Genomic DNA, 27242 nt, shown 5'->3' on the forward strand with positions numbered 1-27242 from the left:
ATGCCTTCTCTGCATCTATTGAGATGATCATGTGGTTTTTATTCCTCAGTTTGTTGATGTGGTGTATCACGTTGATTGATTTGCGGATGTTGAACCATCCCTGTGTCCCTGGTATGAATCCCACCTGATCCTGATGTATGATTCTTTTGATGAATTGCTGAATTCTGGTTGCCAAAATTTTGTTTAGAATTTTTGCATCTATGTGCATCAGTGATATTGGCCTGTAGTTCTCTTTTTTCGTGGTGTCCTTGTCAGGTTTTGGTATCAGTGTGATGTTGGCCTCATAGAATGTGTTAGGAAGTGTTCCATCTTCCCTAATTTTTTGGAATAGCTTGAAAAGGATAGGTATTAAATCCTCTCTGAAAGTTTGGTAGAATTCCCCAGGAAAGCCATCTGGTCCTGGGGTTTTATTCTTTGGGATGTTTTTGATTGCTGTTTCAATCTCTTTCCTTGTGATTGGTCTGTTCAAATTGTCTGCCTCTTCTTGGGTGAGCTTTGGGAGATTGTAGGAGTCCAAGAATTTATCCATTTCCTCTAGGTTATCCATTCTGTTGGCATATAGTTTTTTGTAGTATTCTCTTGTAATCTGTTGTATTTCTGCAGAGTCTGTTGTTATTTCTCCTCGCTCATTTCTGATTTTGTTTATTTGAGCTTTCTCCCTTTTTTTCTTTGTAAGTCTGGCTAGTGGTTTGTCAATTTTATTTATCTTCTCAAAGAACCAGCTCTTTGTCTCATTGATCCTTTCTACTGCCTTTTTCGTTTCAATAGTATTTATTTCTGCTCTGATTTTTATTATTTCTCTCCTTCTGCTGACTTTGGGCTTCATTTGTTCTTTTTTCTCTAGTTCAGTTAGGTGTGCTTTAAGGTTGCTTATTTGGGATTTTTCTTGTTTGTTAAGATGTGCCTGTATTGCGATGAATTTTCCTCTTAATACAGCTTTTGCTGTATCCCATATGAGTTGGTATGGCATGCTATCATTTTCATTTGTTTCCAGGTATTTTTTTTTTTTAAAGATTTTATTATTTCCTTTTTCTCCCCAAAGCCCCCCGGCACATAGTTGTATATTCTTCATTGTGGGTTCTTCTAGTTGTGGCATGTGGGACGCTGCCTCAGCGTGGTCTGATGAGCAGTGCCATGTCCGCGCCCAGGATGCGAACCAACGAAACACTGGGCTGCCTGCAGCGGAGCGCGCGAACTTAACCACTCGGCCACGGGGCCAGCCCCTGTTTCCAGGTATTTTTTTATTTCTTCTTTAATTTCTTCAATGATCCATTGCTTGTTCAGTAGTGTGTTGTTTAGTCTCCACATCTTTGTGCCTTTCTCAGCTTTTTTCTTGTAATTAATTTCTAGCCTTATAGCACTATGATCTGAGAAGATGCTTGTTATTATTTCAATTTTTAAAAATTTGTAGAGGCTTGCCTTGTTTCCCAACATATGGTCTATCCTAGAGAATGTTCCATGTGCACTTGAGAAGAATGTGTATTCAGCTCTTTCAGGGTGAAGTGATCTGTATATGTCTATTAAGTCCAATTGTTTTAGTTTTTCATTCAGCTCCACTATTTCCTTGTTGATTTTCTGTCTGGATGATCTGTCCATTGATGTGAGTGGGGTGTTGAGATCCCCTACTATTATTGTGTTGTTTTTAACATCTTCCTTTAGGTCTGTTAATAGTTGCTTTATGAATCTTGGTGCTCCTGTGTTGGTTGCATAGATATTTATAAGCTTTATTTCTTCTTGATGAAGTGTCCCTTTGATCATTATATATTGTCCCTCTGTGTCTCTCTTTACCTGTCTTATTTTGAAATCCACTTGGTCTGATATGAGAATTGCAACACCTGCCCTTTTTTCCTTGATATTTGCTTGAAGTATTGTCCTCCACCCCTTCACCCTGAGTCTGTGTTTGTCCTTGGGGCTGAGGTGTGTTTCCTGGAGGCAACAAATTGTTGGATCGTGTTCTTTAATCCATTTTGCCACTCTGTGTCTTTTTATTGGAAAGTTCAATCCGTTCACATTGAGAGTGATTATTGATGCATGTGGACTTAGTGCTGTTAATCTGTCGCTCATTATCTTGTTTTCCTGCATTTCTTTTCCTGTTTGCTTTAGACTACCCATTTAATACTGCGATTTCTTATGCTGGGTTTCTTAGATTTTTCCTTATTTATGATTTGTGACCCTGTTCTGTACTTTATTTTAGTGTCTACCTTGAAGTTTGTATTTAGAATCTCGTGTATAATATAGTCTATTCTCTGGTGGTCTCTTACTTACTTGACCAATACTGATTAAGACCCTTTGCTCTTCCCCTCCTAAATAATTATTTTCATTTTTTATTCCAACTTGTGTTATTAATTGGTAGTTAGAGTGCTAAGATCGTCCTTGTTTTGGTAGTTTCCTTACCTTTACCCTAATGCTATAATTGAATATTTGCTATCCTGTTCTGGTTCTATCCATCGGTCTCCCTAGTCTGTGGATTGTGTCCCCTTTCTCCCTTTTTTCTTTTTTCAGGTATGAGAGCCTTCTTGAGGATTTCTTGTAATGGAGGGTTTTTGGTTACAAATTCCCTTAACTTTTGTTTGTCTGGAAAAGATTTAATTTCTCCCTCATATCTGAAGGAAATTCTTGCTGGATAGAGTATTCTTGGCTGAAGATTTTTATCCTTTAAAGCTTTGAATATGTCACTCCATTGTCTCCTACTTTGTAGGGTTTCTGTAGAGAAATCCGCTGACAGTCTGATAGGGGCTCCTTTATAGGTTATTCTCTTTTTTTTTCTTACTTCCCTGAGTATTCTTTCCTTATATTCCCTTTTTGCCAACTTTACTACTATGTGCCTTGCAGTAGGTCTTTTTACATTGACAAATCTAGGAGATCTAAAACCTTCCTCTACACACATTTCTCCGTCGATCCCTAGATTTGGGAAGTTCTCTTCAATAATTTCGTTAAGCACACTTTCTGCTCCATTTTCCTTTTCCATATTCTTGGGAATTCCTATGATCCTTATGTTCTTACTCCTCATTGAATCCATTATCTCTCGGAGATTTTCCTCATTTTTTTAAATTCTTAGTTCTCTTTCTTCCTCTGTCTGGTGCCATTCAGCCTGTCTATCTTCGATTATGCTAATTTTCTCCTCTATGTTGTCTACACGGGCATTCAGGGAATCCGTATTCTGTTTTATCTGGTCCATTGTGTTTTTCATCTCAAGTAATTCTGTTTGATTCTTCTTTATGTTTTCAATCTCTTTTGTGAAGTAACTCCAGAACTCGGCTTGTTTCTCTTTCTGTCTACCTCATTGAGTTTTTTGATTATAGCTGCTCTGAACTCATTATCACTTAGTTTACCTACTTCCAAGTCCTGAGGACTTAATTCTATGTTTTTATTGTTTTCCTTCTGGTCTGGGGCTTTTATAAATTGCTGGATGGTAGAGGAGCGGTTTTTTCTCATGGTGGTAGAATTCAGTGGCAGTTACAGCCTGTCGCCACTAGATGGGGGTCGAGAGCAGCGTGTTATGAGCTCTCCGCCGTGGGGCAAGATGGCTGCACCCACTGGCTTTGCGGGGGGGTGTGTGTGGGGGGAGATGTTACTCACATGCACCGGTCTGGGTTCAGATCAGTTCTGTTCTCTGATCTCCCAAAGCCCTTGATTTATGGGCTCCCCACGGTCGGAAGCTTTCCCCCCCCCGTCAGCGGGTCTCCACTGAATCAGCGGCAGGAGTCCTGGATGATCCCCCGGTCGCGCGGCCCCTCCCCCGCTCCTTCCCGACCCCCGCCGCAGCGATCGCAGACTCTAGGGGAGGGAGCGACGTTCTCTCCTACCATTCCAGCGCCTCCGAGGGTGTAAGCAAGGTTTATGATCTCCACCTTCTTGGTATTGTAGGTCTCTAACGAGCTGGCATTATGTTTATTCTCTGAAATTCAGTTCTTCCAATCTTTTGTTGTATTTTGGAGGGGAGAAAATCCCGGGTCAGCTCACCCTGCCATTTACCACCTCTCTTGTTAGGAATGTTTTGATGTGGACAAGTCATTATAGTAATGCCTCATTTACCTGTCAGTCTCAATGCATGAAGTGATGAAGTAACTGAAAGTTTTAAGCACCAGTTTTTAACTGTTTTTGGTGGAAATCTTTCTAAATGTATTAGAAATTTTCTTAATGACAAACTTTATACGTGGTGCTCTTGGTGTCCTCTGTTCCCCACTTTTGTTCAGCACCTTTCATGTCAGTTATCTTATTCCTCTAGATTGTGTACCCATCTGACTTTCTTTTAATGTAAAACATTATCAATTTTCAATTTCCAATAATTCCTAAATAATTTTTTGTGTGAGGTGCATATGTGTATGTATGTATAAGTAAAAAAAAATTGGCTTGTATTAATAAAGGAAATCTAATCTAAAAGCTATAATCCTTTTAAGAGGGCTTAAGATAGAAAATTTTTTTATTCCTTCCATCTGAATCCAGCCATTGGTAGGTTTTCCTGTGCTCTTATTTCTCTGTGCAGTATTGCCTGGTTTATCTTCCGCATGTATACTATATTATAAGTTTTCATTGACCTATCTTGTTTTGCTATCTGTTTATCTCTTAGTGTGGAATATATGCCAAGCTTAAGGGTAATGAAACCATATTCCACCTCTCTCCCAGTATCTTATATATCAGAGTTTTCATTTTAAGGCACTCTGTCCTAATAATTCTAAATTTTCTTTCCACTTCCAGAATGTAAGTGACTTTTCTCTAGGATATCTTATTCTATTACTAATGTGTTGTTTTTCCATATTTTCTCCTAGACTGAATCTCTGTGGGGTTTGTTCCTACTACTCATTAAGGCTCTACTGAGAACCCTACTATGTGTATGTATATACAGATAGCAAAGGCCTGACGCAGCCTAGGCCCCTGGTATGCATGTTACCTGTTGCTTTCAGAGCTCATCCAACATCCTATTGTAAAGAAATCTAAGCTTTGATCCTTTGCACATGATGTGTGTAAAGATTGCACCTTCCCCCACCCCCTAAGAAAAGATTGGGGGCAGAAGAATGAAAATATTTCGGAAGGGGCCAGAGAAGTCTTAAGTTATCTAAAGTTCTAACTGACTGGAATTAGAACCAGTATGTTAAAGTGTAACCTAACAGCCTTGACCAGTGAATCCATTTCCTTCCCAAACATTTCCCTGGTGCCTATTTTGTACAAGACAGTAGTGGATACAAAAATAAATCAGACATGGACCAATCAACATCTGAGGGGCCTGTGGTGGCCTAGCCACCTTAATGCCAGAGCTCACATTCTCTAGCAAGATAGTCCCTTGGACAAAAGTTAGAGCAGGTGGGAATTGTTGAAAACTAGGTGATTTTGAAATTCCATGTCCACAGAAGACCTGAGGAAACCCACATATTCAGATGAAAATGAGCATAGGCATACACTCATGTGTTGCTTAACAACAGTAATACATTCTAAGAAAGGCATCATTGGATGATTTCGTCATCGTGCAAACATCACAGAGTGTACTTACCTAAATCTAGATGGTGTAGCCCACTACATACCTAGGCTATATGGTACTAATCTTAAGGGACGACCATCATATATGTGGTCCATCATTGACAAAACGTCATTATGCGGCACATGACTGTACTGACAACAGACTTGAGAGCTCCATCACTCCTGAAATTCTAGATGTTTATACTGCAGAAGTATAGTTGAAGAAGATGAAATGCTATTGCAAGATATAAAAGAAAACTTATAAGTGACTTTGTAAGAGAAAACCATCATCTGGAAGTTGTGATTCAAAGGATTGTGCATCTGCAATGCTAACAGAATTAGACATAGACAAAAGTGTCCTGATGCAAAGACAAAGACAGACCAGCTATAGAGACAACACCGTTGCTTATGATCGATATAGTAAAGAAGTTCCACGGCACCTTCAACAGCCTGGAATTCATCCCAAGACCTCCAGCAAATTTAAGAAGTGGGGTCAAGGACCATGGGGCCAGCAAATCAACCTGGGAGATTGCTCTGCATCTTTGGGATCTTCCACCTGAAGAAGGAAGTAATTTGCAAGAAATTCATTCCGTAGATCTTGGTGAAAGGGACAGAATCTACAGAAAGTACCTCTGAATCCCAGATGAGCTTTTGGGAAGACTTAGATGTGTACTTTGACACACTTATCAAAATGAGACATGTGGACTGACCAGGAAAGGATAAATTTGATTTGAAAGGCCATGAGCTCAGTGGTGCCACCTGGAGGCCACTGAAAGAAACAATTGCTTTCACCCAACTAGATGGAATGCCTTATAGAGTAGGCGTTGTGCGTTTATAACTGGATGATTTCTTTGTTAATAATTCATTATCTTGTGATGCATTGTTATCGTGCCTTATTTTATTAGGAAACATTAATTTTATGTATAGTGAGTTTTTTTGCATGTTTTAAATTGTAAATGGAACTAAATCCAAGGAATATTGAATTTTAAGTAATTTTACAACAAACTTAATTGCTTAATCCCTATCATCCTCCAAGTTAACTTGACAAATATACTTTAACTGGTTTTCCATAGTATTTTTAACATGGAATTGCCGCCTGTTAGGTTGCTTGGTTCTGAATTTAACCACATATTCACAGAATCAATCTAGAGTCAGCTTTTCTTTGCTTGTATCTGACAGAGTATTTTCAGAATTGTATACCTTTAATATCTTTGCAAAAAGTTAATTCTTGACCTTTTGTCAAGGTGTCAGGGTAGTTTTTTTTCCCTCATACAGAACATGGAATAGTCAAAGATGATAGTTTGAGCTGTTGAAATTATGGGATTTTATGTAAGTTATTCAGTCTTAATTTGGTATTTGTAAGTAGTCCTAGATAGACTCTTCTGCCTGTACTGCTCCAAGAGTTAAGGCAATGGAAGGGACTCAGAAAGAAGTTTTGTTTTTACAACCAATTAATTTAATGTGAATTTTCTGTAAATGGTAATGTGTACAGATTCTTTATTAAATACTCAATTACAAACTTCTTTTTAAGACTGTTATATTTGTATGTAATGAGATTGAGAAACTCAGAGAATCTTTGTAATGATAATAAATCAATTAGACATGGTCTTGCTCTGAACAGGAACCTGTCTGCAAGTACAGCAGGTTGGGGGTAAGCGTAGCTTAGGTGCAGATGTGGCCAGGAGATGAGAGAGGGAGACAAGTTGTGTTGGGGAGGAATCTTGGAACCCTTTTTGAGGGTTGATTGTCAGAAAAGGCCCATTTTGAATTTAAATTATAACTTCATGATCTTGATGATGAATTTCCATTAACAGGTGTCCCAAGAGGTTCCACTTTAGACGTGCCTGTTGTCTCTCTTCTTTGTCTATAGTTACTGGTGCCTTTTTTTTTTGCTGAGGAAGTTTAGCCCTGAGCTAATATCTGTGCCAGTCTTCCTCTGTTTTATATGTGGGTCACTGCCACAGCATGGCTGATGAGTGGTGTAGGTCTGTTCCTGGGATCTGAACCCACAAACCCAGGCTGCTGAAGTGAAGCGCACTGAACTTAACCACTAGGCTACGGGGCCGGCCCCTGCTGGTGCCTTTTTGAGGAAGCATTGGCCAGAATAGCTTGCCCTGGGTGGTCTCGTATGTGACCATTTCTTCTATTGTTTCTTTTCAAGGAGATCTCTTCGCTGCCACTTTCCTCATTAAGAGTGGGGCCCATGTCAATGCTGCTACATTGGGTGCCCAGGAGACACCATTGCACCTTGTGGCATTGTACAGTTCAAAGAAACACTCAGCAGATGTGATGTCTGAGATGGCACAGATTGCAGAGGCCCTCCTGCAGGCTGGTGCCAACCCCAACATGCAGGACAACAAGGGCAGGTAAGTTGGGGAACAGATAGGCTGCTCTTAGCACTAATCTCAGAATGTTATTTTATAGTGGCATGTGACTGGTGGACAGGGACTTCTTCATGTCTTTTAGTTCAGCATTATTCAATCTGAGTTTTATTGAAGACACAAACATTGATTTGTTATGCAAATGAGAGGCACAGCTAAGGCCAGAAGCATTTGAAGAAACTATTTCCATCCTGGGTAACTGAGGTCCTTGGATTTTTAAGCATCTTCAGAGTGGTCATCTGGTCCAACTCTTCCCAGGGAACCTTCTTCCAGCAGCTTTGTTAGCGTTGCTTGGATGCTTTGAAGAGGGTTACACTATCTCAAGGCAACCTGTTCTATTTCCATGAAGTCTTATTGTTGGGAAATTCTCTGTATTAAACCCAATTCTACCTTCTTGTAAGTACTCCCACTTCAGACGACTCTGTCTGCACAGCCTGCTGTCTCCTACGGCACAGCCCTCTGCATATTTGACAGTAGCTGTCCTGTTCCTTTTGCCCTTTCCCAGAAATATTTAGTTGAGGATTCCTTGTGGTTTAGAATCTAAGAAAGGGCTTCTTGTCTTTGGGACAGCAGCGTGGGAAGCACTGAAGGGGGGTTAAGCCTCCTGAATCACCAACAAACGGGACCCACTTTTCATCAAAGCAGCTCAGTATTTTATACCTTTGAAAACCCTCTCAAAAAATAAGAAAAGAGTTCTGTGAAGTTGTCAGAATAGGAAAATAGATTTATGTGAAGGATAAATTACTTAAATAAGATGGATCTCCGTGAACTCTCAATATCATGTGATAATTACTTTATTTCCCTACCTAATTGCATCCATTTTTTTTCTTCTGTTGATTCTTTCATTTTTTTCCTCCAACTGCAGTAAACTCTGGAAGTCTGTACCTCTCAGACAGATGCCGCTGGGGTCCCCATGCTCTGCAGTGGCAGTCTCCTTCACGGCACTCAAAGGCTGAATAAAAGCAGTGAAGAGCAGTTAAATGCCACTTTAATCACTGCCTATCTCTTGCCACCCTGAAGGTGTTTGAGTATAGCAGAGAATTATGGGGAGAAAAAAATTTCTTTTCAGAATTGTGTATGATAGGTAAGGGAAAATATGCATACCTATGGCAGAAACTGCTGTTTTAAAAACATGAGTTTATACACACTCAGGAAGGGTCAGAATTTGGTTGGAGAGCATTTTATATCCCTTCCTTTTATCAATTCTTGTCCTTTTGGCCACTGAGTAAATGGTAACTATATATAAGCAAATCCATCTTCATTCTTTAATACGTGGTCATGGTTTTGGAAAACTGCTTGCCAGGGTAGAAAAAGACACTGTTGCAGAAGGGTGGAGTTTCTTGCGGATGGTGATCCTGTCTAGGATTCTAGTCGCCTCCCACTAGGAGCAGTACCGGCCTGGGCCTGTCCTGAATTGACCCCTCTTCCTTTTCATCCTGCAGGACTCCCTTACACTTGTCCATCACGGCCAGGAATGAATACGTGTTCAATCAGTTGCTGCAGTGTAAACAGTACGTAGGGATACATGGAGAAATGAAAGAGCAGTTGTGAGGGTGGGCTTGTGAGGGAAAAATAATTCTTTCGAAATGTCTTTTAGTGTTATAAATTTTAATACGTAAAATTAAAACAAAAAGTTCTCATTCAAAAAGTATAAAGAGAACGAGTGAGAGTATTGGCAGTACAGTGTCTGAAGAAGACTGTTGGCAGTTCACGTGGCTTTGTTATTTCAGGTTAGATTTAGAACTGAAAGATCATGAGGGCAGCACCGCCCTGTGGCTTGCAGTGCAGTACATCACCGTGTCCTCCGACCAGTCCGTAAACCCCTTCGAAGACCTCCCCGTGGTAAATGGAACTTCATTTGACGAAAACAGCTTTGCAGCCAGACTCATTCAGCGTGGCAGCAACACCAATGCAGCTGATACAGTAACAGGTAAAGCACAGATCCCTAAGAACTAACGCTCGAGTCTGGAGGTTCCGTGAAATATCGTGTCCGTGTTTTTTCCCAAAAATTTAGAGACTGAATGGCATACTATTATGAGAGTGATTTTGTACTTAATTTTAACTGTGGTAAAAGCCTGAGTTTATTTTTTTTGATCTTGTGCTTCAAAAAATTTAGCCAGACTCCGAATTGAATCCTTTAATAAAGCTAAAACACTGCCGTTTGTTTAGTGTAGTGAGTTTCAGACGTTTTGGTCTCTGAGCTCCTTTTACTCTCTTAGAAATTATATCCCAAAGAGCTTTTTGTTTAGGTGGGTTGTGTGTTTGATATTTACCATATGAAAAATTAAAACTGAGAAATTTAAGAGATATATTAATTTAGTAATAACAAGCCCTTATATGTTAACATATAACATTTCTTATAAAGAATGACTTTCAAAATAAATTGAGTTGGGAGAGTGACTGGTTTCTTCTATCTGCATCTGTATTCAGTCTTTTGAGATATGTTGTTTTGGTTAAAGTATATGAGGAAAATAGACCCTCACACAGTTATGTAGCTGGAAAAGGGAGGTGGATTTTAAGAGCCTTTTCAGATAATTGTGGATATATTTCTTTGATACCACAGCAAGCAAAATTCATCAAGTGATAGTTTCTTTGAGGTTAGTTGCAGTGTGGAATCTGAAACCATAATAGTGAACTTTTTTACTCTCTGATATTAACATCTATGGTCTGTTTGTGCTTTGAATGGATCTCTGCTCCGTGCGTGATTTTGTAACATCATGCCTTAGTCATTTGGAAAATGTTGGTTTACTGAGTTCTGCAGATCTTCCGAATGTTCATTTATTTGAGAATCACGTTTGTTAATATCACCGCTGATCTCATCAGAAAAGTCGTTCAGTATTGAGAAGCTGTTAAAGTCACACTTGCTGATAAAATTTTTCCAAAATTCTAATTTTCACTTGCAAGATCAAATTTTATCATTCGGTACAAATATTGCCAGTTGTTTGTCTTAAAGAGACAGGCTTACTTTGTTCATTTTCAAAAAAAAATATCTGCCAAGTACTCATGTTTGAATAATCATAGTTTATTAATCAGTCATTCTTTCAAGTAAAAATTTGATGTTCTGTGAAAAAAGCTGCAGTTCACCTTACAGCGTAAACAATGACACAACTGCTTTTCCCCCCAAGACAGCTATTGTACTTTGGTACACAGCAAATGTGGCTTTATGCATACTTATTTTGTCACATAGACTTTTAAAAAGACGTATTCAATGTTTAGATTTAATGAAGTTAGTAATTTTTACTGCTTTATCAAGGCCTGCCTTAAGTGAAACTGGCTCTTTTTTTGACTGGGTGCATGGTGGTGAAGAATACAGTGGCTCCTAGTACACTTTGGGGCCCGTGCTTTGATTTGTGTTAAGGCTCTCCAGTTTGATCCACCTTTGCTTTTGCACCATCAGTGCAAATGTCAGCACAGTGGGGAAAAGCAATAACATCAAGTATTACTATTATGAAAATAGTTTTGACCTCATGGACCCGCCTGAAAGACTCTCAGGATCCCACGGAAATCCACAGACCACACCCTGAGAATCACTGTTTTAATAATGTGAATGTTTCCTTGATCTGACTAAGTAAAACCTGGGGATATTTTAAGGAAGAGATCCCATATAATTCAGTACTGATTACTAGCAATGTATAAAGCATGGGTGGGTGCCACTTATGAGGGGAATTAACCAAAAAAAGATGGATGTTAAACAGCCCTTTCCCTAAAAGAAGTTAATAATTAATTTCTTTTTTTTTTTAAAGATTTTATTTTTTTCCTTTTTCTCCCCAAAGACCCCTGGTACATAGTTGTATATTTTTAGTTGTGGGTCCATCCAGTTGTGGCATGTGGGACGCTGCCTCGGCATGGCATGATAAGTGGTGCCATGTCTGCGTCCAGGATCCGAACGGGCAAAAGCCTGGGCCGCTGAAGCCGAGCGTGCAAACTTAACTGCTCGGCCACGGGGCCAGCCCCAATAATTAACTTCTTTAAAACAAAAGTCAAATGAAATCACCCCTCTGGGTGACATAAACTAAAAGTAGTGGTACTATGGGAAGGGAAGTACAGGAAGAACTGTGTTTTAGACTAAAGACCTTCTGGAAATGAGATGGTTACTAAATTGCTTTTAATTTGATAATGTGTGTTAATTATTGGCCATAATTTTACTGATTTCTAATTTAATAGCGTATAAGAGTGTGGCATGTGAGAGATTGGTTCTTTGATATTTAGGACTTGAATATTAGACTCTAACAGATCCAGTTTTTATAAACGCTTGACATGTACTTGAAAAGAATGTGCATTCTTCAATTGTAGAACGCAGAACGCTCTATGTCCCTTAATTCGAGCTTCTTCATTATGCTGTTCAAATCTTACTCATTAACTTTCTTATTAACTGTTGGACTGCTTGATCTGTCAATTTCTGGGATGTATATTAAAATTTTTCACTGTAGTTATGGATTTGTCCATTTTTTCTTTCTAGCTCTGCCAGTTTTACTTTCTATACTTTGTTTTAATACAAGTTCAGGATTTTTTTTTTCCTTGTTCCATCTTTCATTATACATGTAATAACCTTAGTCCCCTGTTTTTCAACATTTCAGTCACATTTTAGCAGTCACGGGTTACCTTTGTTCTATAGGGAGGTATATGATTTAGGTCGTGTGTACCCTTGATGACTACTGAAGTGAAAATGGGCCTCTCATTAGGAGTCTCTCAATTAGAATGACTCAGCTAAGGGTGGAATCACTTCCTTGGAGAGAAAAGGAAAAAATGCTATGAAAGCAAAGCAGTGCTTTGTCCCGTTTCTTTACCTTGTTTTTAGTCCTGGTATTTAGTTTAATTTGAGTTTCAAGTAGAATGGCTGTAGCACATGAGATTTTGTGTTTATCCAAAAAGGAAATGGATTTTAACAGAAAGAGAAACACTGCTCCAGGGCTAAAACCATTTCTAGAGGAAAAGAAGAAACAAATTTTGTTTTTTTCTTTCCAAGATTTTTATTTAGAAAAGAGTGATACTGCTACGGAAAACATTTCTAAGCCAAGAACAAACGTATTTAAGGTCCTAGGAATAAAACCGAAGTGTTAAGGGGTGTTTTCTGGTAGAACTTCAGCTCACGATGTCTTCAAAATGGTCATTAGCCCATAGGTTCTCAGACAGGAGCCACCTTCCCTACTTTCCCGCTGGATATTTGGCAACATCTAGACATTTTTGATTGTCACAACAAGGTCAGGGGTGCTCTTGGCATCTAGCAGGCAGAAGCCAGGTGTACTGCTAAATATCGTACAGTGTACAGGACAGACCCCTCACAACAAAGAATCATTTGGCCCCAAATGTCAGTAGCACTGCTGTTGAGGCACAGTGTTCTAACCCAACCCCGCTAAGGAGACATAACTTACCTCTGGTCCTGGGTGGTGCCTGGTGGCAAACCCAGGGAAGAATGGCTGTCTCCCGACTTCCAGACCAAGTTGTTGCTCCGCCCAGGCTCATCCACTATAGTCTCTCTGTCCACATACAAGGACTGTGTGGACTTAAATGGTACCTGCTTCTGCTGTGGGCTTGTCAACTGTGAAAGATGGTGGGGAAGGGCAGGGTGTGGTGCACTGTGGAACTTGCCCTCATTTTTATGCAAATGGAAGAATGAGTATGCCCATTTTCTCCTAGGAAATTGCTTACTACAGCAGGCAGCTGAAGCAGGAAATGAGGCAGCAGCTCTTTTTCTGGCAACCAATGGTGCCCACGTCAACCACAGAAACAAGTGGGTAAGTGTGACAGGGCAGCCCAGCAGCAGCTTTGGTCTATGGAAGAAATGGCGGTGGTGGATGTGTAAGGAAAAAAGAAGAATGGACTCATTTTTCAGTTTTTTTCAAAATAATACATGCACATGATTAAAAAACGAGAGTGAAACAGATGCTTTTATCCTCAAATATTGGGTGATTGATTCATTCAGCCACTGTTTCCTAAAGCATATTGTGGATTGATGGTCTAGTAGAGATTAGCAAACGTGTACACAAAAACCTACCGTAACAGCGTCTTAATTTCTTATAACATTTCACATTTGCTGAGTTTTTCCTATGTGAGTGCTTTTTAAATCTGTATCTCAAGCTAACAAGGTAGACTGTATAGTGTTAGGGGTAAAACATGGCCTTTGGGGTCGGACATTCCTGGTTTTACGAGATTTTCCATTTCCCAGCCCACCATATGTGGTCTTAGGCGCATTACTTAACCTTCCTGAGCTTCAGTTAGCTTATCTATAAAATTAGGTTAATATTGATTTCATAGGGTCTGGTTAAGATAAAAAGAAACGATATATTTAAGTGTGTATAGTATAATATCTAGAACATTAACTTCTAAATGATAGTTATTTTACTTTATTATTTTCAGATGAGGGATGTACTTATCTTTAGGATCACATTTATTTTACAACTACTTTGTGCTAGGAACTTTAAGGATATTATCCCATTTAATCCTCATAATGGACCTAGAAGTAGCACGTGGTGAAGAGACATTGTCGACATCTATAAAACCCTCATTTCAGGGTAGAGAACCTTGAGGTTCCAAGAGGTTAAGTGGCTCATAAGTAATGGAGCCAGTATTAAAACTCGGATACTAGAATGCGTAGTTGGACACTCTCAACAATTCTGGACAAGGCAGGAAACAGTGAGCTTGGGATATGAGATACACAAAGTGTCTGGGAAACTCAGCGGAGAGGGCATTGCCATTCTTTGCACCATTAAATCTGCTTGTTTATCTGCACTTAGACCCACACATGGCCCGTTCTCCACTTGGAATGATGGCATGTCCCTGTATACACTAGGAGCTGGTTTCTTGATGTGGCTCCTACTGTTACGTGTCTCTGCCTCTGTCTGTCTGTCTGTCTCTCCTGTATCATCAATTTTGCCCACTATTCATCTCTGTTAGCTTACAGACATGCTTTTCTATCTCCCAACTTAAAAAATCCCTCCTGGGGCCAGACCGGTGGCTGAGTGGTTAAGTTTGTGCACTCCGTTTCAGCAGCCCAGGGTTCACAGGTTCAGATCCTGGGCACAGACCTAGCACCTCTCGTCAAGCCATGCTGAGGTGGCCTCCCACATAAAAAAAGTAGAGGAAGATTGGTATGGATGTTAGCTCAATGACAATCTTTCTCACAAAAAAGAAAAAAAAATTCCTCCCACATTGAACCCACATTGTCATTGTCTACCAGCTGTTCCTTCTGTGATACCCTTCATAGAAAAACTGGGTGAAACCTAAGATGTCGAGGCGCAGAGGAAACCTGACTTGAAAGCAAGTAAGAGCGACACTGGAGAAGGGTCTGGAATGCTGGTTTAGGGTTTTTGGACTTTATCCTATGGGAAGAGAAGATGCATAGGAGGGTTTTGAGTAGATAAGCAGTACGATCATTCTACAATTGAGAAAGCTTCCTGGGATAGCTGGCGTGGATGCACCATTGAGGCCCAAGCAGGAGCCAGGTGGGAGTCATCTAGACAAGCAGTGGCTTGTCTTGACCTCTGATACTGGATTTGGATCCAAAGGGGCAGGTTTTAGAGGAATTACAAAATTACAGTCAATGGGACATACCTGCTTGTGGCTCTCAGAAGCAAGAGCGAGAGAGGTGTTAAAACTGTTGTAGTGTACCCATGAAGAGAGAGAGAGAACTGGCCAGGAAGGAGGACGGCTGTGGAGAGAGTGAATTCAATGTCATGATTGTTATACTCCTTTTAAAACACTCAGGCAAGGATATCTAGCAGGCAGTGGGAAAACTGGATGCAAAAGTAGGGCTGGAGATCTGGGTTTGAGAGTCTCCTGCTTGTAGATAGTGGGGGAAGTCATGGGAGTAGATAAGCACACCCAGTGAGGATGTGGAGAATGTGCAGGAGCAGAAGGGAGCCCTGAGGAGGAGGAGGACATCCTTGTGAGGGCTCTCACCGTGACTATGAAACAGCTCCATGCAGGGTGGGTGGGAAGGGTGCGTGTGTACACGTACACGCATCACATACATCCACTCGTGTATGTGCCTTTCTGTGAATATTCTGTCACATGAAACTGGTAATAATGGTTTCTTAGGGGAGGATAATCGGGTGGTAGGGGCAAGGTGTGAGAGGAAACTTACTTTCACTGTATATTCTTGGACCTTTTGAATATTGAATCAAGTACCTGTAATACCAATTTAAAATGTTTTTAATTTTAAAAAGTAGGGGAAGGAAGTCTTGACCAGAGTTCAAGGTGAGGTTGCTATGAGCAGGTCAAAGAAACAAGGCCGAGATGTGCTGGTGGGGGTTAAAGAGCAGTGATGGCTACACTGACGGCCCTGCTTCCCTCCGGGGCCGTGAGCGTGAGGCTCTGCCACTTTCTACAGTGCTGATTTTAATGCCACTTGGAGGTCATCTGTTGTTGTTGTTGTTTAATCATAGGTCATTTTTATAATTAGCAAAATAATTATAAAAACAAAGTGAAAGGTGGTTAAGAAGGTCATTGGAAATGCAGAAGATGAGGAGCCAGGGGCGTTTGGAGGGTGCTTGGGAAGACGTTAAAGAAACAGGATGCTGGCACAGGGGAAAGGGAAGGAGAGGCCAGGCAGAGTGGGACAAAAGTCCTGGAGGCCAGCGGGTGACGGGGTGAGCCAAGGGCTGTGACAGATAGCTAGGGAGCTGGGTTTCAACACTTGGGTTGTCATTATCCCTTTGTGAAGGGAACTCCCTGCCTCTGAAAGTGCTTTGATTTGGGCCCCTTGTTTCTGTTCAGGGAGAAACCCCATTGCACACAGCCTGTCGGCATGGCCTGGCCAGCCTCACTGCAGAGCTCCTGCAGCAAGGTGCCAACCCAAACCTGCAGACAGAGGAGGCTCCGCCTTTGCCAAAGGAGCCTGCCTCTCTGACCAGCTCCGTGGACAGGGTCTCTCTGCAGACGCCGCTGCACATGGCAATTGCCTATAATCATCCAGACGTGGTCTCCGTCATTCTGGAGCAAAAAGGTAGGTAGTTGGGAATTACTGCCCATCACTTGGAGCTTCAGACAGTCGTTTTGAGTAGTTACAGAGCTGATGTTTCTTCCATTGGTGAGTTTTCTTACCCAAAAAGTCCTTTCAGTTCAAACCAGATAAGCTTATAGTCTGGCTCCTGACTACTGTGTTTCCCTGTGTACATTTTCAGAACAGGGCCTGCCCATCTCACCTGTTGGGTTAAGGTGTTAGAACCTTTGACTACTTCTCTCTTACTTTGGAGTGTTTCCCTAGGCTGTTTTGGTGTAGGTCAGGCAAAGCTTTGCCCTGGCATGAGCACTGTCTTGGAGAACTCTGCTGCGGCAGTCCTCCACGAGCTTGTCAGTCCTCTCCTCTGCCTCTGAGCCTCCCTGGCAGGAGAACCATGAGAGAGGAGCTGCAAAGAGGGGCCAAGGGAAGCCCGCGCGGTAGGGCAGGCCCATTCTCCTCAGAAAGTCATCCTCAGATTTTTCTTTGTTCTGTCCTGCTATTTCTTTTACTCTTGCCTGCATCCTTGTTAAGGCCTGCATTTTTAGCACTGTGCTTGTGGAAGGAAGTGGGGTTTTAAGTAGAGTGCCTTGTTCTTGGTCGTCACAGGAGTTGTAAGATGGTAGGAAGTAGGTGTTAGGAAAACATCACCAGGGCACTGTTCTGATCCTCTTTTCAGTAATCTAGTAATTAATGTGTATTTCCATAGTGGAATCTGGTTTCCTTTTGTGAAGATTCAGTGTTTTAAGCTTTAAAAACATTCATTTTCCCCCATAAACTTGGGTCCAAAATATCAGATTTCTGGGCTTCCACTCCCCATAAAATTTATCAGTTCTGTTTGTATAGAAATGATCGAATTATACCCAGTTAGTCAGTTTGACACTGAGCTCTTATTCTCTTGAATACTTTAAGTGTGATCCATGGGATGGTGAAATCAAGTGTTCTTTTCCTTTTAAAAAATTTAGCTAATGCTCTTCATGCCACCAACAACTTGCAAATTATTCCGGACTTCAGCCTCAAGGATTCCCGAGACCAGACTGTGCTGGGCCTGGCATTATGGACTGGTAAGGCGATGCCAGAGGGGTTTGACGCCTGCAGACAGACAGATGGCAGAAGGTTAGATGAGAGAGAGAGGGAGGTGTGGAGGGTTGGAGCTAATCATTTGGTTGTAAACCTTTCTGTTTGGGTTAAGACTGTCATATCCAGCAGAAAACTGCTGGCTTTGAGAAGTTGAGAGGGAATGTATGTTGTAGTAAGATGTTGAGGCAGTGGGCAAAGCTAAGCCTGCATTGTTTATTTCCCAGGCATGCACACCATCGCAGCCCAGCTGCTGGGCTCTGGGGCTTGCATCAATGACACCATGTCGGATGGGCAGACCTTGCTGCACATGGCCATGCAGCGCCAGGACAGCAAGAGCGCGCTCTTTCTCCTGGAGCACCAGGCGGATATAAACATCAGGTGGGCCGGCACAGCTCTCCACTGAACACTAGGTCACATTTAATTGAGATGGTTCAAAAGCATAGCATTGCCTGTAGACAATGTTTTTGTTCCTTTTTAAATAAAGGAAGGGAAACAATGACCCTCAAGAAGTACAAATACAATGTTGTAACTGAATATAATTGTGGACTCATGAGATGGAGAAGGGGAATTATACTTTGCGCTTGTTTGAACCTTTCAAAACTAGTGCACAATATTGCACGTCTCATTAAACAGGATAATCCTAAATCAATTATTTGAGTAGGAATTTCAGTTATAGCGAAGAACATTCCAACAAATGGGCTATCAAAAAAACTTGAGGAGAAAAAAGTATAGAGTTAAATTTTTATTGTTTTTATATTTTCAAAGGAATTTATCTTTGTCTCCAATGGCAAGAGACCCTGAATGACTGTGGGTGAAAGAAGTGTTTTGTCAAGTGGGTAGTTGGGGTGTCATTTTATTAAGATGCTACTAAAGCAGCTGTATACTTGTAGGATTTCAACACTTGGATGTTGGTCAGTTAATTTTCTGGGTGCAATAGGATGGCATGGCTATGTTTTTTTAAAAGGTAGAAGGGACAGATGCTATTGACAGGTTAAATTTCTCTGAAAGAATATTAATGAATGTGAGTGAAGTGTGTTTGAGGGATACAGTGGATTCTGGCCTCTGGAGTGCCCAAAAGGGCACCCTTTGTCATTTGGCTTCAGCTACAAATGTTGGTTTTGGTGTTCATGTCCTAGCAGGACCCAGGATGGGGAGACAGCCCTTCAGCTGGCCATCAGAAATCAGCTTCCCCTGGTGGTGGATGCCATATGCACCCGAGGAGCTGACATGTCGGTGCCAGATGAGAAGGGGAACCCTCCTCTGTGGCTCGCATTGGCAAATAATCTAGAGGACATCGCATCCACGCTGGTGAGAGAAGCTCAGCTTTAGCCTCTGTTTATGCATGGGGATATTTTGTGTCAGAGATGGATTTAGTGCCTACATTGCAATCACAAGAGCAAGAGATCTGCCAAGGAGCAAATTGGGTCAAGGATGAGCAAGGGCTGGCCCCATGGCTGAGTGGTTAAGTTCATGTGCTCTGCTGCAGGCGGCCCAGGGTTTCGTCAGTTCGAATCCTGGGCGCAGACATGGTACCGCTCATCAAGCCACGCTGAGGCGGCATCCCACATATCACAACTAGAAGGACCCACAATTAAGAATATACAACTATGTACCTGGGGGCGTTGGAGAGAAAAAGGAAAAAAATTAAATCTTTAAAAAAAAAAAAGAAATTGCCTGTTAATTACAGGTATGTATTACTGGGGGCTTATGCGTGTGTGTGCATGCACTTCCGTGTGTTTTCTGTCCCTTCTAGAACACAGTTCTAGAAGGCATTAATTAAACATGTCTTTCCTGTATTTCCCAAACCCATCGCACAGAACCTAGTGCAAGAACTTACGCAGAAGCAGATTTTAATTATTTTTTGCTGAGGAACATTCGCCCTGAGCTAACATCCATGCCAATCTACCTCTATTTTTTAGTATGTGGACCGCCAGGACAGCATGGCTGCTAACAGAGTGGTGTAGCTCCACGCACAGGAACCAAACCCAGGCCACCAAAGCAGAGTGCACTGAACTTAAACCCGAGGCCACCAGGGTTGGCCCGCACAGAAGCAGATTCTAATCAGTGTTTGTAAAACTAATGAATGAAAGAGATTAAAATAATTATCAGTTAATTATCAACTGTATCTTGCCTGAAAAAATGGATCTAATAATGTGCATAGAGCTCAGAGATGATGATAAAAATTTTCACCTTTGCTAAGTAGCGTTTATGAGTAAACTGTTTTTTTCTGCAGGTCAGACATGGTTGTGATGCCACATTCTGGGGTCCAGGACCTAGTGGGTGCCTTCAGACACTCCTTCACAGAGCCATTGATGAAAACAATGAATCCACTGCCTGCTTTCTTATTCGCAGGTCCGAGAACCCTAAGTATCTCTTCAGATCTTATTCAACTTGTTGCAAACTGGCTCTTTTCTCATTTAATCCAACTACAGTCTTGACATGCCTGTGTAATTTACTTTCATAATTAAGGCTATCAGAGAGTTACTCTTCTGTCAAGTCAAGTCAGTCAAGGGGCTTGACTCACTTGTGAGGAGAGGGGTTCGTGTGCCCAGATCAAAGAATCTAAAAGCTAAGCCAGCTTCCTGCTTTGGGAGTCATATAGACTCCCGTAATCAAATCAGACCAGTTCACACAGTGAAGCCAGGAGGCTGGGGCGGCCTCTGCAGGGCCCCAGCAACATGTATGAGCCATAACAGGCTCCATGGCCTCTTAGAGTCAGGATGTGTGGGAGGCAAGGTTATTCAGGAAACCTTTAGAACAGTGGTTCTCAGACTTTAAATGCGTGCAAATCTCCTGGGGGAGCTTTTAAGAATTTTGATACTCAGATTGCCCCCAAGACCAACTGCAGAAGAATCTATGGGAGTGGGAGCTAGATACCAGTATTTGAGGCCCAGGCCCAGGCCAGCAGTCCTGGTGGCAGCAGCTTTCCTGTTGGATTAGATGAGCTGCTGCTGTACATTTGTCAGCATGCCTTTAGACTAGGTGGAAGCATGGCTCTCGAAGCCTTCCTTTTATTGCCCCCTTCCTTTTAGTGGCTGCGATCTGAATAGTCCCAGACAACCCGGTGCTAATGGAGAAGGAGAGGAAGAGGCCAGAGATGGGCAGACCCCCTTGCATTTGGCAGCCTCCTGGGGACTGGAAGAGACAGTACAGTGTCTTCTGGAGTTTGGTGCCAATGTAAACGCACAGGTATGGAGAGTTTCTCTTTTCCAGAGAGATAGATGGTAACCTCAGAATTAGGGAAATCTCCTCTTATGGCAAAGGACCTTGCAGATTTTCTGGTCCTGGGCCTATGATTTACTGTGAATGGGGATAAGATACAGACAGATGAAGTGACTTTCTCTGGGTCATACAGCCTGCCTAGTAATTTTAATGATTTCAGTTAAGACTTTTCTTCTTTGTGCCTTTGTCCTTTTGACAGCGTGAGGAAGGTTTGTCCAATCGACTTTTCTTTGCCTCCTATCCCTGTTATAGATTTCCACTGAAAGTTTATTCTAGTCCCAAGCTGAGCACTGTGTTTAGGAAGATGTCCTCATAGCTCAACTGAGCACCTCTGAGTTATGTTCCTTGATGCTTTTCAATGTTCCAGCCTGTGAAGATCCATGTACGCAGCCCTATACAGATAAGATCTGAGTAGTATAACTTAGAGGTGAGGTTGCCTGCATACCTTCTAACCCAAATGTGTCTTTGCCTGGGCCACTGGAGCAGGAGGGATGATGAGTGGCTCTCGGACATCTCTGGCCTCTTCACAAGCTGATCTCAAACACAGGATGGCAGTGTTGATTCTCAGAACCGACTTTGATTTAAAAGTTATCCCCCTTCATATTTTTCCTGAGTTTTATCTTTCATTTGGACATTGAAATCTGTGCCTTGTCCCCATAGGATGCAGAAGGAAGAACACCTGTTCATGTGGCCATCAGCAACCAACATAGCGTCATCATTCAGTTGTTGATTTCTCACCCTGATATCCACTTGAATGTACGAGACAGACAAGGGCTGACCCCTTTTGCCTGCGCCATGACTTACAAGAACAACAAGGCAGCCGAGGCCATCCTGAAACGAGAATCTGGGGCTGCTGAGCAGGTGAGTGACCAACACCCAGCACTCTCCATGTTGCTGAACACAGCAGAACCTGTAATGGAGACTAAACAGATGTCACCAGCTAAACAGGTCTCTTCTATATAAAGACATTTGTTTTGCAATTATATCCCCTTTTCTTAAAATTTGGCCATTCAGATGTCTTGTCAGTGCTGGATGAGATTTAACTGCTCTGCCCTGTATGTCAGCCACCTGATGGTACCCCATGTAGAAGGAAGCTGGGGGTGGCTGGGCCCAGTAGTAGGAATTCTGTGGCATGTACAGCTGAAGTCATTCTTTGCTTTTGCTTGGTTGTTTAACTGCCCTAGTAGTGAATGTCTTAAGAAAATTTAAACTGAAGTTGAGGAGCTTTTGGTGTGATGTTGGGGCAACTTTCTCAGTGTTTTAGAGTTCAGTTGTTATCATTCAGCTCAGCATGTTTAGTTGTCCTTATTTGTGGTTCTTTACCAGCTGCTAAATCTGGTTGGTGAACTGTTGGCCTGCAACAGCAGATTGGGTGGGAAAGGACAGTAGTAGCTGATGTGAGGTGGGAGCAGGGATGGGTTTAAGTCAGTCCTACAGACACTTGAATCTCCATCCAGCACTTAGAATACTGCCAAGATTTGTGAATAGCCATTTATGAAGGTAAGATGGAAACTTGGGGCCTGAACAAAATGGAATCCTAACATGGTTGAAGACCATTGCTTGTTATTTCAGTCTTCGGTACATCACTTTCCTTCAGCATTTGTGTAATTGTGCACATGTTAACCTCACCCTTGCTCAGGTAGCATAAAATTTTCGTGGATGGAGACAGTCGTCTCACATTTCCTCTCCATCTAGTATGAAACTGGTTCTGTTGATCAAAGTCCTTTGATTGCCTGTGATACCAGTACATGCCGTGGACGTGTGTGTGTGAGGGAATGTGATGTGTGTGTGCCATGTTGGTGTCTCCCTCACTTCTCACTGAGCACTCATGCTGACATGACAGCTCTTGTAACTCCATTTTCATCCGTGGTTTGATTTTGAGTGAGCTTTTGTATGCCTTACGTCAGTGGAGCAGCGTCTGTGACGTACTGTTGGCTGCCTCCCTTAACATGTGCTATTATCCTGTGGCTCGGCAAAAGAGGAAAATTTCTGAAGATTTGTTTGACTGCTCAGGGTCAGGCTGGCATGGTAGGCTGGGTGCTTGTTTAAGCCAAAGCAAGACTCCCAAGGCTAGTCTCCACCTTTGCCTTTCCCTGAGCATCCCAGGATCTTGGTGCCTTCCTTTCCCTGTCCCTCGGGTTGTCTCTTTCTTGGCTTTCCAAGTCCAGCTCCTGTAGCAGGAGGATGCCGGGGCAGCTTGGATCAGTGTAGTGGGTCCCTTTCCCTCACCACATGAATGTGACCATGCACACGTGGTCATGTGCACAAATATGTAGAATGGGTGTGTGGGGGGGGAGGCACATTTAGTGTTGGTTCTTGGAAGGGAGCCTCCTGGAACTGAGGAAAGGACTAGACCATGACCTCTGCAGTGGTTAGCACAGCTTACAGGTGCTCATGAGGCACTCTTGCAAGGGAGAGCCCACTAATTGGTTCCTACTTGTTGCCTTAGGTGGATAACAAGGGCCGAAATTTTCTTCATGTGGCAGTCCAGAACTCTGATATTGAAAGTGTCCTGTTCCTGATCAGTGTCCAGGCTAATGTGAATTCCAGAGTCCAGGATGCCTCCAAGCTGACCCCTTTGCACCTTGCGGTCCAAGCAGGCTCAGAGATTATTGTCCGCAATTTGGTAAGTGTCGCTGAAATGTTATTGCATGTAACTTGTAGGCAAAGCATGTTGTGTAGCGTGTGTGCAGAGTCTCTCATCACAGGTGTTTTGCCAGGTATTGTGAAAGGCCAGCACAAATTTGGGGGCTAAGCCAGCAAGCTCAGGAAAGCAGGGTGTCAATCGGCAGCATGTCCTAAGTGCCCAGGGGGCTGCTTGGGCAGGCAGCTGCTGGAGTGAGGCCTTGAGGGAGAGCAGGACTCGATGGCAGAGGCAAGTGGGAGCAGGAAGGAAAGGGAGACCCGCTTCTATTGTCTGCCTGCTCTGTGTCAGGAGTTCAGCCAGTGCTTTCCAGGGAGCTGTCTCTCTCCTGTTTTTTGTTAGTCTTTTTTTACTGAAGTATAATTGACATATATTATATTAGTTTTCAAGTGTACAACATATTGATTTGATATCTGCATATATTGTGAAATGATTGCCACAGTAAATCTAGTTAACATCTGTCACCATACATAGTTACAAAAAAATTTTCTTGTGATGACGACTTTTAAGATTTAGTCTCTTAGCAACTTTCAAATATACATACAATACCATATTTGAACTATAGTCACCATGCTGTACATTACATCCCCATGACTTATTTGCTTATTTATTTTATACCTGGAAGTTTGTACCTTTAGAACCCCTTCACCCATTTCACCCCCTCCAAACTCCCCCTATCTGGCAACCAGCAATCTGTTCTCTGTATCTGTGAGCTTGGTTTTTATTTGTTTTTTAAATTCCACATAAAAGTAAGATCATACAGTATTTGTCTTTCTGTGACTTATTTCACTTAGCATAACCATGCAGGTTGTCTCAAATGGCAAGATTTCTGTCTCTTTCATGGGCTGAATAGGATTCCATTTATATATACCACATCTTCTTTATCTATTCTTCTATCAATAGACATTTAGGTTGTTTCCGTATCTTGGCTATTGTAAATGATGCTGCAGTGAACATGGGGGTGCATATATCTTTTCAAATTAGTTTTTTGGGGGGTAAATACCCGGAAGTGGGATTGCTGTATCATATGGTAGTTCTATTTTTAATTTCTTGAGGAACCTCCATACTGTTTCCCTAGTGGCTGCACCAAATTACATTCCGACCAACAGTGCACAAGGGTTCCCTTTTCCCCACATCCCTGCCAACACTTGTTATCTCTTGTGTTTTGTTTTTTTTTTAACCTAGGCTAACAACTGTTGCCAATCTTTTTTTTTTTCTGCTTTATCTCCCCAAACCCCCCCTGTACACAGCTGTATATCCTAGTTGCACCCCCTTCTAGTTGTGGGATGTGGGACGCTGCCTCATCTTGGCCTGACAAGCGGTGCCATATCCGCGCCCAGCATCCGAACCCTGGGCTGCCGTAGCGGAGCGCGCGAACTTAACCACTCGGCCACGGAGCCGGCCCCTCTTGTGTTTTTGATAATAGCCATTCTAACAAGCGTGAGGTGATATCTCATTGTGATTTTGATTTGCATTTCCCTGATGATTAGTGATGTTGACCCCTTTTTCATGTACCTATTGGCCATCTGTATGTTTTCTTTGGAAAAATGTCTGTTAGATCCTCGGCTCAATTTTCATCACATTGTTTGATTTTTTGCTATTGAGTTGTATGAGTTCTTTATATATTTTGATATTAACCCCTTATCAGATATATAATTTGCAGATTTTTTCTCCCATTCCATAAGTTCTCTTTTCATTTTGTTGGTGGTTTCCTTTGCCCTGCAGAAGCTTTTCAGTTTGTAGTTCCACTTGTTTATTTTTGCTTTTGTTTCCTTTGCTTTTGGAGTCAGATCCAGAAAATCATCACCAAGCCTGATGTCAGGGAGCTTACCGACCCTCTGACTCTCAAAACCAGCTGGAGGGGTGTAGGGAATTTTTTATATTTTACAAAGGAAGACATTTAAGCTCAGAAAGAATTTTTTTTCCCCTAAGATTATCAGCTAGTCAGTAGTGTAGCTGAGATTTTAGCCATTTCTATTTGACTTCAAAGCCTGCCTTTTCCAGTACAACATGATGCTACCCAGGCAGGAAAAGGATCTGAGCAAAGATGTGGAGACTGCAAAGTGCATGGGGCGTGTTTCAGTAGAAAAGTGTGGTTGAAATTTGGGTGGAGAGTAGAAGGAGACCTGGTTGGAACGGGAGGTAGAGACCAGATTGTGGGGTGTCATGTTTCAGACCAAGAACTGTGAGCAGCCTTGATCCTTTTGGGAGTGGAGAAACCATTGTAAGCGTTCGAGCTAAGACCATGGTCCAGAGCCAAGACCAGGGCTCCATGTCACCTGGCCACCCCCTAAGAGCTGGCAATTGCTGGTACCTCTCATCAGCCCCAGGTGCATGTTGCAGAACTGGACACTGGGACTCTTGACCAGCCTTTGGTCCCCTGCCATTTTTGTTTTTGAAAAATACTTTTTAGAAAAACCTTTATGGCTTGATAGGTGTTAGAGGTGAGAGACATTTACCTTGGGGGTGGGGTATGAGGAGGTGGGGTCACCAGTGAAGAGGTCAATGGGAGGCAATGGCAGTGAGGGATGGACTGGAGAATGATGGAGGAGGTGGGGTCACCAGTGAAGAGGCCTGTGGGAGGCAATGGCAGTGAGGGATGGACTGGAGAATGATGGAGGAGGTGGATGGACTCCGGGCACAGACTGGACATGGTGCAAACAGCTCAGGAGGCAGAGATGGGCCTTGAAGTAGTAGGGAATCGGGCCATGTGTTCATTAATTTGCCTGCCACCCTGAGAGCCTAGGGAGGTTTGAAGACCATGGCCCCTTCACCACGGTCATGCCTCCGCCTTCCTAAGGACCCTGGAGGTGATAGGAGGCCCTACAAACAGCTGGTCTTCCAATGGCCATCCAGTCCTTCCTCTGTGAATTGGTGCAGCTTAATGTGGGAACCTGTTCATATTGAAACAGTACCTTTACGCAGACCTCTCCCCTTCTGCCCAGTTAACCAACCTTGGGGTTAGCTGTGATCCCCAGTACAGCACTCGTGACCGTGAATACCCCTCTATGGTATATCCTGTACACCTTCAAAGTTTGTATATATTTGTGTGTGTGTATACATTTCTCTTTCTCTCTCTCTCCAAATGGAATCATACTATCATACTGTCTTCTAACTTGCCTTTTTCTAACTTACTGTAACATAGATATTCTTCCATGTTAAACCATAAATTTTTATCATCTTAATGGCTACCTATTCTATTGTTTGTATATATTATAATTTTCATAACTAAATCCTTTTTGCAGTCTGGTCTAACTTTGATAAGCAGTGGGCGTCCTTATATAGTGCAGTGGACATCATTGCAGTCCTGTGTAGTTTTTTTTTTTTAAAGATTTTATTTTTCCTTTTTCTCTCCAAAGCCCCCTAGTACATAGTTGTGTATTTTTAGTTGTGGGTCCTTCTAGTTGTGGCATGTGGGATGCCGCCTCAGCATGGCTTGATGAGCGGTGCCATATCCACGCCCAGGATTTGAACTGGCGAAACCCTCGGCCGCTAGAAGCAGAGCGAGCGAACTTAACCACTC

The 27242-nt window shown here is 42.3% G+C and overlaps 2 protein-coding genes and 1 pseudogene across 9 annotated transcripts in view; 2 read left to right on the plus strand and 1 right to left on the minus strand.

Moving 5' to 3' along the window:
* ANKFY1 (ankyrin repeat and FYVE domain containing 1) overlaps positions 1-27242 on the plus strand; it is an 89621-nt gene that overhangs the window by 52492 nt on the left and 9887 nt on the right. For 4 of the 8 annotated variants that reach the window (XM_044744288.2, XM_070482552.1, XM_070482549.1 and 1 more), the window contains 12 exons: positions 7616-7820; positions 9278-9346; positions 9566-9765; positions 13473-13570; positions 16551-16779; positions 17739-17837; positions 18078-18231; positions 18990-19161; positions 20087-20205; positions 20886-21042; positions 21736-21936; positions 23525-23701. In XM_044744288.2, coding sequence (XP_044600223.1) covers positions 7616-7820; positions 9278-9346; positions 9566-9765; positions 13473-13570; positions 16551-16779; positions 17739-17837; positions 18078-18231; positions 18990-19161; positions 20087-20205; positions 20886-21042; positions 21736-21936; positions 23525-23701 — 1880 coding nt within the window. The remainder of the gene's footprint in view (positions 1-7615; positions 7821-9277; positions 9347-9565; positions 9766-13472; positions 13571-16550; positions 16780-17738; positions 17838-18077; positions 18232-18989; positions 19162-20086; positions 20206-20885; positions 21043-21735; positions 21937-23524; positions 23702-27242) is intronic. The other 4 variants (XM_044744291.2, XM_070482553.1, XM_070482551.1 and 1 more) reach the window with 1 other exon arrangement.
* LOC139039959 (histone RNA hairpin-binding protein pseudogene) lies at positions 5686-6440 on the plus strand (annotated as a pseudogene).
* CYB5D2 (cytochrome b5 domain containing 2) overlaps positions 16777-27242 on the minus strand; it is a 37759-nt gene continuing 27293 nt past the window's right edge. The window contains exon 4 of the mRNA XM_070482554.1: positions 16777-17865. Coding sequence (XP_070338655.1) covers positions 17790-17865 — 76 coding nt within the window. The 3' untranslated portion in view covers positions 16777-17789. The remainder of the gene's footprint in view (positions 17866-27242) is intronic.

The sequence above is a fragment of the Equus asinus genome, chromosome 13, assembly GCF_041296235.1.
Source record: "Equus asinus isolate D_3611 breed Donkey chromosome 13, EquAss-T2T_v2, whole genome shotgun sequence".
In the NCBI taxonomy this organism is placed as follows: Eukaryota; Metazoa; Chordata; class Mammalia; order Perissodactyla; family Equidae; genus Equus; species Equus asinus.